A 10,662-nucleotide genomic window follows, 5' to 3' on the forward strand; every position below is an offset into this window, starting at 1 on the left:
TGGTGCAGTTTATTATGTGGCGGGGGTCCATCTCTTTTGTTTCGTTGCTTCCAATACTTTCGACTGCTAAATGGCAGCTAATGGAGTAATGGAGAGGGAAAGGGGTCACTGTAGGGCTTTGCCCTGGTATCAGACCCCCAACCCTCACAGCACCACCAACACCATTACTAAAACTCGTGCTCTCACTCGACCCTACTTTCTGCTCAATGCAATCCTCTGATACTGTATGCCAACTACAGCCGGCTCCTCCAGCGGGTCAAAAGGTCTTTATCCTGCAAACATCCGAGGCCAAACCCGCCATGGAAGCTGAGTCGTTGTAATAGTTGATCTAAAGCAGCGTGCTGCACAGACTGTCAAACTGTAGTTAAAAAAAGAAGATAAAATAAACAGAAAAACCCGTTGCCTACCAACACGGGGATCACCGGTTTCGAATCCCCGTGTTACCTCCAGCTTGGTCAGGTGTCCCTATGGACACAATTGGCCGTGTCTGTGGGTGGGAAGCCGGATGTTGGTGTGTGTACTGGTCCCTGCACTAGTGCCTCCTCTGGTCGGTCGGGGCACCTGTTCGGGGGGGGGGGCTACGTCCCCCCGGTGAAACTCCTCACTGTCAGGTGAAAAGAAGCGGCTGGCGACTCCACGTGTATGAGAGGAGGCATGTGGTAGTCTGCAGCCCTCCCCGGATCGACAGAGGGGGGGGGGGTGGAGCAGCGACCGGAACAGCTCGGAAGAGTGGGGTAATTGGCTAGATACAATTGGGGGGACCCCCCCCCCCAAAAAAAACTGGGGGTAAAACAGTGTCGCTCTGCCTTTGGGGGCGAGCGGTGGCGTTCTTGCCGTTTGCAGAAGTAAAGCCATTACACTAAATCTTAAAGAGCAATTGCAGTATTAACCTCAAAACGTCCTTTTTACCCCGAATAGATAATTGAATAATTATAACTGAGGGAACATTTGATTCAAATAATGTCCTTGAGGCAAGCACTTTTGACAAAGGCTTATTATTACGTTTAAAATGTAATTTAGGGAAAAAAAGGAAAAAGTAAATTGAGCAGCTCTGGAGTCACTTTCGTGTGGCGGAGTGTTTGGGAGTGAACGGCACAGAAGGCCGGGGAGGGGTCCCGTCTGCAGTGCTGCGAGGCAGCTCTGCAGCAGGCGTGGAGGTACATATAGGAGGAACCGCGGGGGGACGGGCAGAGTAATTCATTGCCACTGCAGATGTTCAAACAGTCGGAGAGCATCGATCGCGCAGGCTCCCCTCAAAACACGGCCGTCCCCGGATGCCGCCTGAAAATACAGCTTATCTAAGCCTTTCGCCATCTCAATATCTCCGCGAGGCGAGCCGCGTCTCCTCCCCGCGAGGCGAGCGCACAGTCATGGGAGTAAAAGAGTTTGATGGCTTTTTAATGCGATGATGCACGATGACTTGGAGGGTCCAAGAAAACACCCAATCAACGGCTGACACTCGGTATATCTCCTGATGCGAAGGCCACGGAGGGATATGGATGAAAACACTTAAAAAGATTTCCATTTTGGGCATCTGAAATGCCTTGGGCGAGTTTGCAGTGTTTACGCCGCGGTTTAATAATCAATTTCTTGCAACGATTTTCTGGCCGATGTTATATTTTAATGAAGCTTAACAACAAAGTGCCATCTCCTCATTGCCTTTCTCATTACAGTAGCCGTTATTGTGCTGATAGGTGCAAATCCAATTTACAGAGGAATCCTCAAGCCACCACTATGAAGGCCCGGTGGAAATGTAAGCATTTTGAATACCACTGTAAATATATTAACGCCAGTGCACAGCATCACTGAACCAGGACAACTGTTGCACTACGTCTTTTTTTTTTGTTTCCTGAGGAAATGGAGCAGTAATTGTTCCTATTTCCCATGAGATAGTAAGAAATTTATCCTTTAAGCAAATGTAATTCAAATTGTGGCCTTTATGGATCCGTGCGCTCGGGTATGAGGTGGGGGGGGGCGGTGAGAAAAGCTGGTCATCATTCCTTAAGGTCACAGCAATTTTAAAATAGTGTTTCTTTGAGGCATTTAAGGTCAGGTGTAACCACACAAAAAAAGGGGGGGGTCTCCAGAAACATAACAAATACAGAGCATTTTCTCATTTTATCCAAAGTATCTAAAATTTGACGAACGTTTTTAAAGCAGGCAATCAGTATGGCACAACTAACTGGTAACTGGTAGGGAGCAACGTCCCCATTGCTGAACGGTCTACAATTACAGCACGTTCATCAAAAGTGCTGATAGCTGTGTCGATGAAGTCACTGGGCCTCATTCATCAATCGTACAATTTTGTTCTTACACACCATGGAATTTTTTAACCCTTCATTTTGTTTGACAGACCAGTCTAGAACCTGGGTACACCCTGAATCTAGACACCAATTAGCTAACACTGATGTCTCTGCAAGCCTGAGCGATTGCTCGTTGCAAGAAGTAGACAATAGATGTTAGGGGGAAGGAATTACAAATAACCATGAGGCTTTGCTGCTACCTGTCAGACAAATTTCAGAGCTAAAAAAATTCCATGGGTATGTAAGAACAAATTTGTATGTACACCTCCATGGAGATCTTTTTTTAGCCCTGAAGTTTGTCTCAGAGACCAATATAGAACCTGGGTAACCCTTGAATTTAGACACCAATGTGGCCCAGGCCCATCCCACATTGACACTCTCATCCGGCCCACATACCATGTGGAATGATGGCACTTGGGCGGTACACTCCTGTTTGCCAGATCTGGGCCAAAACCAAGCCATACCAATGCCGCATGTGCCACATATTTGCCAAAGGGGGCCCAAATTTGTTTTGTGATATTTGGGCCATATTCACCATTTACCACACGGGCCACTTCAGGGTCACATCCAGATTACATGTTGCTGCGAACACAGCATCTTTGCCAATTTTGGCATATCTGGGCCATATTTGCTATTATATATGTGGACCACTTCAGGCTCAAATCCATTTTGTCAGGGCCAGAATAAGGCCATCAGTGCCACATCACTGCCTGAAGTGGCCGACGTCCGGATGCTATCTGGGTTAGTGAATGCTGATGTCTTTGCAAGCCTGGGTGACTGCTCGTTGCGAGAGGTAGACAATAGATGTTAGGGGGAAGGACTTACAAATAAACATCAGGCTTTGTTACCGTCTCTCAGACAAACTAAAAAAAGAAAAAAAAATAATCCCACGGGTTGACGAATAAGGCCCAATGTGTATAATAAATATGCAAGTTTGTGTCAGATGTTCAAAAAGTTGAACCCTGGAAGTTTGCTTCCTCCTTTGCCCTCATACATGCATACATGGACGTGAGTGTACGAAGCCTACTATTATGGAAAGAGAAAGATGACTGTTTGTCTTGTATCATCTGTGAGAGTGCAGCGTCCTTTAAAGCTGAACGGACACCCGAATGAATGTAATTCAGAAAATGTCAGCTTTCTTCTAGTTGACTCCCCCTTCTCCCCTGGAAGAGAAATGGGTGGCCTTTCACTGAAACACCAACCCCCCCACCCCCACCCCCCACACCCACTCTCCCCGTGGGATATGCAGCACCGTCAAAATAACCCCACCATTCGGTTAATACCATGCACAAGAGCCGGGTGTTAATATCAGAAGAAACAGAAGGAGATTTTTCCACCGACGTCCAGCCAATGAACAAACTTCCACCGTCATAAACAAAACATGGGTTAGTGCTCATGCGTCACCGAGCAATGAAGGAAGAAGAAAAACCAAAAAAAGAGAGAAGGGGAGGGGGGCATCACCTTTTTTTTTTCTTTCCATTTTTCATTTTATTGTTGCATAGGTCGCATGCAGAGACTGGTTTGAGTATAATACATCGGCTGGCAGAAAAGGGGGGGAAAGCGGGTGAGAGAGGGTTTCCTTCTAGTAAGTGGTGATCATTGGAGCACACACGCCTCATTCCTGTTTAGAGGTGCCCTTCCGCCTGCGACAAGACCCGGTGATTTACGTCTACATGATCCAGATCTCCAAAGAGGAAAGAGGTTGATATGAGGCTGAGGAGCTGAGGGGTGCGCGTTGAAATGCACGTCGGGGTGGGTAGGGAGGGGGGGGAGATAAACCGATTTTCAAAGAAAAAGATATCTTAAGGTTCTCTGTCATGCACAGGTGTCAGGCTTTTATTATTATTTTGTACAAAAAAGGGGGAGGGGTGGGGGGGGGTAAAAAAGACAGGAAAAAATACCTTCATCATGGCCACCATCATTACTGTGGAAATCTGCGCCTTGCCTGTTTGAGTTGGCCCCTAATGTTGACAACAGGAGAAAAGTACAGGGAATAAGGGGAAACAGATTTACAAAAACAAAAAAAAAGCAGAGAGAAAGCGAGAGCGAAAGAAAAACAGCAGCTTTTCATCCCACCAAAAAAAAAAACCTTAAAAAAATGCACTGAAAAATTTGGGGGGGGGGGGCATTTGTGTGGGTCGAGAGCAAAACAAGCAGAAACATATTCACTGTTGAGCTGGAGAGAAGTGAAGACAACCCGTCTCATGGCGCGCCCACTAGCACAAGGACCAAGGAAGCAGCAGAAACAACATCTTGTGACGGGAAAAAAGAAGAAGTCAATTTTGCTGCACATGTTTCGTCTTAAGCAAAAAAAGCGGGAAAAACAAAACAAAAAACTCCCCCCTGCCCCCCGCGGTAATAGGTACAAACTCCAACGGACTCTGCGGAACCTCTGAGACAGCAGGTGAACAACGGGGACTTCAGCGGAAGGGGAGCGCTCGCGGTCCTAACAGTCACGCTGCGATCGGCGCCAAATCCGCCGTTTACTCCGCTTGTAAATACCGGTCTGGGATGACTCAACAAAGAGGTGAAAGGCTCTAAATGACGTCGCAGCTCGTACAGGGTGAGTACAGCTTTCAACGTCGGTACGAGCTCCACTTCCCTCTTCCCACTGAATACCCCCCAATTTAGGCGTTACAACCGCAATTATTTGCCATTAGCGATGCGAGCGCCGCTCCGGGCTAGCATGTTGGCTAACCTTTTGTGTGGAGGCACTCTGAGGATGGACCGTCTCTGCCTCCTCACAACCAAAACCGGGAGGGGGGGGCGACCCTATGATGGCCCTTAGGGAAAAACCATCAGTTTTCCTTCGATAAGCGTCTCGGAAGTTCAGCAGAAGATCGCCAAATAACTGATGACAAAGCAGGGCGACTTTATTTATGTGCTAAACTTCAAATTGGTTTTAATGGAAGTTCTCGGATTTCTACTTGGGAGAGGAACGAAATGGGTTTATTGCTACCCGCTGTGCTCCTTCACAACAAGATAAACAGAAACCTGAATTCCAGCGTATTGCGAAGGGAAGCAGCAGTGATCCAAATGCAGAAGCATGAAGGCCACAAATGACGAAGGTCATACTACAACGTTACTGAGGGACCCACAGCTGTACAAACACAGGACAAGTGGCATGTCTGCATAATGCAGCAAAGCGTGAACATTAACATGTGCCCCGGCTGGTCACACACACACACAATTGTGCACACAAAACACACAAACAAATGTGCACACAGAACACACACACACACACACAAATGTGCACACAGAACATATGCAAGTATCCAAGCACATATCAGAATATACATCTGGAAGCACACACACACACACACACACACACACACACACACACACACACACAATTCATGCTTAACAAATCTGTATTTTACGATGACTTCATCAAATACAACCATGCATGTTTAAACACCAGCTGTGGTATTGATACTGTATGTGTGAAAAACAAAGCCCAAAGTGAAAACATCCCCATCACACCACCCCGCCACTTCCCATTCGGTCTTGCTTTTGGTCTTGTCTGGGGGTTTTTTTGTCTACAGACTGCGAATGTCATTGTGTTACTTTTTCCTCTGTTGGTTTTGATGTACTACAAGGGTAGGGTAGCTCGACACTCTTAATCTCTCCCTCTCTCTCTGCCGTGACTTGACCTAGCCCCAAGTCGTTCCCTCCCGTCTCTCCGTGTGGGTGACTGGCTGTCAGTAGAGGGACGGTGGCAGCTCCTTGTATAAAGCACTCTGGACACCATTGAAAAGCCACTTAGTGCCCAAGAGTCAACCAGAGGATCACAATGTTACAATTACTGGGAACAGCGCCGTCAGGGGGGGGGGGGGGGGTCGTCAAACTTTTGGTGGCATGTAATTCACTTTTAGTGGACGTGAAAGCATTTCTCCGAGGCGGCTCATGCTTTAATAAGATTTAATGAAATGAGCAGCTTGCCTAAACTTTGGCACGATAAAAAACAGCGCTAATGTCCTATGGTTTCCAAGCATCAAATAAATTAGGCCCGCGCATTGGAAGGCAAAGCTATTTGAAGTGTCTGGGGAAGGGCATGTGAAGGTAACATGTGATGAGTTACTGCGGCCCGGGTCTTACATTTCAGCCGAACGGCAAAACGGAACCAACACGGGGGATGTCAACAATTAAACGTGGAGGAAGGAAGCGTCTGCGCTATTGTCTCCCACAACGAGAACCTCCCCCCCGAGGAAACATCTTCTCTCTGATTAATTCACAATACAGCAGCACGCCGCCTCCCCCAGCCAGGCTGTAGCTCCTGCGGAGGCTGATAAAGCTAGCCGCGCTTCCCTAGCGCCTTGCGCGCGCATGCGCACACCGCACAGATAGAATCGCACGTGAGTTCTCTTCCTATGTCATTTCCCGTCTTTCTTGCACACGCAAGTACTGCAGACACAGGCGCGCGCGCGCACATACGTGAGCACGCGTACACACTTTGCATAAAACGATTCGGCAGTTTTCTCTGCAGGGGCGCACCTGAAGAAGAAAGCGGCCTATGGGAAATCTATTGACGGACAGCGCTGCCGTCCATGCCCAAGCTGTCAGCACGCACAAGCCGGAAGCCTATGGTGGTACATTCTGTTTTAGGGTGCACTAGGCAACATAAAGGAAACAGTGGATTTACTTTTTTTATTATTTTCCCCCCTCGTCTCAAAAATCAGAGGACAAAGAATTGGCGTGTGGTAAATCGGTCAACCCACTTGAGGTGCAGTAAAACTATAAATCCTTTGGTGATCCTCGGCTGGCAGGATATTTTGACATTACACCGGATTTCTGAAAAGGCCAACTCCGAGGATATAAAGACGATGGGCAGCACGGGGGGGGGGGGGGGGCTCGAACTGGGATAGACATGTTGCTCCCTACAGAGCTCCAAGTGTGGAGGCAGATTATGATTATTCTTTTTTTTCCCCCTTTATTTTTTTCATTGATGCTCACTTTCATGTTTTTCTAGTCTAGGAGAAGTAATGAAATGGACAGATGAAGTAGAAAATAACGATTTTCTGTATGTTTTAAGTCCCTGTTTAGCTGATTTACTGAGCTGGGAGCGGATGGCGGGCCTCAGGACAGTGCAGTGTCTTTGGCCTACAGTGAATTTATTCACGGTTGTTCGGTAAACGAATATAATCTTTTTGACAAATACCACCTTGCGTGACAATAATCCGTACTCCGACACCTAACGGGCCACGTATATCCTCTTTCCTTCTCGACCACTAAATCACAAATGACATAGTTAAACAGAGATGCGGATGAGATCGGGCATGGTGAAAAAATAAAAATATAAACCAATATATGGAGACGGCTGATGGTGTGTTGAGTTGAGCACAATTACTTTTGTTTGCGGATGATATTGAAGCATTTTTAGAATAGCACCCATCATCCGGCCTTGGATTGTCGAGATTATCCCTATCCTGCACTCTTTAATCTACCATGTACACAAGAGCTCAGACTACATTTAGCATGGAGCTGTGAAAGATTTCAGATAGACCCCACGTTAATGTTGCTCACCATCTTGCCGGAGGCCACCCATGATGCCCCGATTCCGAAAAAACGGTGCAGAGCAGGCCCGCTAATCTGACCTCAAAGTATAGGTCAGATTGAATAAACTGGGGGGGGGGGGTCGGATTTTTCCCCCTTTTCTCCCCTACTGTACTTGGCTAATTACCCCACTCCACCGTCGCTGCTTCACCCCCTCTGTCGATCCGGGGAGGGCTGCAGACTACCACATGTCTCCTGCGATACATGTGGAGTCGCCAACCGCTTCTTTTCACCCGACAGTGAGGAGTTTCGCCAGGGGCACGTAGCGCGTGGGAGGATCACGCTATTCCCCAAGTCCCCCCCGAACAGGCGCCCCAACTGACCAGAGGAGGTACTAGTGCAGCGACCAGGCCACATACCCACATTCGCCCCCCCGCAATTGTGTCTATAGGAACGCCCGACCAAGCCGAAGGTAACACGGGGATTCGAACCGGCGATCCCCGTGTTGGTAGGCAACGGAATAGACCGCCACGCCACCCGGACGCGATATTATGAACCCTACATAGCCCTCGCCAAAATCCCGTACCCTGTCCCAAATCTCGCGAACGGACGCCGGATTTCCGCTGCGTTGCTAAGGAAACAATCAACTATCACCTCGGTGCGAAGCAAAGCTAACGTTAGCTACCTTCAATTTTGGTCGCCAAAGTTAGTAAATTTCTCCCCCTAGTGGCAAAATAATAATTAAAATGGCAGTCTTATGTGCTCTCCTCTGTTCATGATCCTCATTGCTCATTGAAACTTGAGTAGTTTCGATGTCTGATACTTCATTACTTTTACCCAAGTAGCCTATAGCTTTTCAGCAGGCCTTCTTTATACAACACTGTGCACTATACACTATAGGCCTAGGCTAATAGTAGAAAATGTAAACTTTCTGGTAAATGAAGTGAAAGACATGACTAGGATGTTTGTCTTATGATTTAAGTGTTTGCCCTGAAAACGAAATTAAGCAGGAAGTCTAGACCCATAACAACATATTTTCGCGTTGCTACGGTGGCGCACACGTGACAAAGCCAGAAACGGGATTTTGGCGAGGCCTATGTAGGGTTCATAATATCGCCACCCGGACGCCCCAACAAGCTGGGCTTTTACCTAATGCAACTTCTCTCATACAGTATGTGGTACCTTTCACAAGACCTAGACGGGTGAAGTGCTTTAGACAACTGGTATGAGTGTCACCCCCACTCAAGCCGGAAGTGCTGATTTTAGCGGCCCGGCGTGGAAAAACAAACCACTATAGATCGGCATTCAACCCGAGAGCAATACAGTCTAATTTTTCTTTCCAGCTTGCATCACTCTCACTGAATAACACTCATCTACTTCAACAAACACTAGCGTGGACTCTCGGTGTTTCAGAGAGGGGCTATTTAAGCCGTGTGCTCGACACAAAAAAAAAATCAGTGTCTATTTTAAGAATGAACCATGAAATGAATTAATAGTTCCCCAAACAAGGGTCTGGAGATCTCTGAGAAGGCCCCAGGTGGTCCTAAACAAAATGTAAAACAGAGTTAGTTTTTCCACAGTTGGGTTGCTCACTTGAGGTTCAATAAAAAAAAGGCAACTATGCAACTATGAAATTGCTGTTTTCATATTAGGGATCATGGGTGTACTTGAATCTCGGTCCTTTCCACAAGAAAAATAAAACGTTGACAACCTTTGGGCGAAATGACATGTCACCATTGTTAGAGATGCTTTCCTAACCATGCAAGCCATTCCAGCGTTTGTTTTTAACCAGATAGGAGTTCAGGGTATGACCAAACTCAAAAGCGAGCAAAACACAAAGTCATGACACGATGATAATACAAAACAAGAGAAGAAAAACCTGTGGACAGACAAAGGGACAGAGTTGCTCAACCTACCATCCTCTGTGGGGACGTAGATGTTTAGGTAAAGGCAGTCCTCGTTCTGCTCCTGCACATAAGTTACCACTGTATCCAAGTTGGCTGTGAACCAAACAGGGAGCATATCATTGAGTAAAAACCGGTCCTCTAAGAACTGAGGACAAACCGGGGCGAACTGAGTAGCGTTCCGGATGCCCGGCCAGGACATGGGCGGTTCAGGCGGCTGGAAACGCCTCTCCCCGGTGGGCGCCAACGCGTACGGGATCCCCAAGTACTGTTCCACTGGCCCCAGAATCTCGTTGGGTAACGTCACCTTCACGCCCCGCAATTTCCCATAATTGGTGGTGACCACGGGGTGCTGCTGAGCCTGACTGGCGGCCAGGCAGACCCCAATAAGCCCCATCCAGAGCAGCAGGCCGGCCTTGGCCGAGGCCGCTCTGCCGACCGCGCCACACGGCATCCACGAAGGGGCTCCTGGCGCCGGCATGGCTCCTGCTGTGCGGAGCCCGACCCCGGCAGGTTGTGGTAACGGTCCACGTGTGGGTCCCCCACCCCCAGCAGCCCCCCTTTTACACCTCCTGCTCCACCTTAGGCCACGAGCGGAGAAGCGAAGCCCCGGCCAAACAAAGCAGCTTTGTCAGCGCTCCCCATCGCGAGAGCCAGCTTGAAGACTGGTGACAGGTTGCACGGCTCCCTCCCCCTCCAGAGATGCTCCACAGATAGGAAGAAGCGCAAAGATCGTCCTTGGTTAGCTGAAGGAAGGGTCCGGCTTAGTGGGATATCCTGGGGAGCAAACAAAAAACAGAGGAAAATATAGAGTTATGACACCACTGTAACCTGAGTTGGTCCACAACAGCATTATTATTGATAATTAGCTCGCTGTATTCTGAGATCGGCTGTAGTGTTTGGTAACCCGGCTTAGATTCAGTTACAGTTTGTTTTTACATCGGTAGCGATAAGGCTGTGAA

At 48.0% G+C, this 10,662-nt stretch overlaps 1 protein-coding gene across 6 annotated transcripts in view; it reads right to left on the reverse strand.

Moving 5' to 3' along the window:
* Nucleotides 1–10,181, reverse strand: part of nlgn4xa (neuroligin 4 X-linked a) — a 68,537-nt gene extending 58,356 nt beyond the window's left edge. The window contains exons 1-3 of one of the 6 annotated variants that reach the window (XM_056301053.1): nt 9,713–10,103; nt 7,018–7,020; nt 4,205–4,264 (exon numbers count right to left, since the gene is read on the reverse strand). In XM_056301053.1, the coding sequence (XP_056157028.1) occupies nt 4,205–4,264; nt 7,018–7,020; nt 9,713–10,097 (448 nt within the window). In that variant the 5' untranslated portion in view covers nt 10,098–10,103. Of the gene's footprint in view, nt 1–4,204; nt 4,265–5,175; nt 5,188–7,017; nt 7,021–9,179; nt 9,217–9,683 lie in introns of all 6 variants that reach the window. The other 5 variants (XM_056301052.1, XM_056301054.1, XM_056301055.1 and 2 more) reach the window with 5 other exon arrangements.
* Between the last annotated feature and the right edge of the window lie 481 nt (nt 10,182–10,662).

Source organism: Lampris incognitus, chromosome 21, assembly GCF_029633865.1.
Source record: "Lampris incognitus isolate fLamInc1 chromosome 21, fLamInc1.hap2, whole genome shotgun sequence".
Classification (NCBI taxonomy): domain Eukaryota; kingdom Metazoa; phylum Chordata; class Actinopteri; order Lampriformes; family Lampridae; genus Lampris; species Lampris incognitus.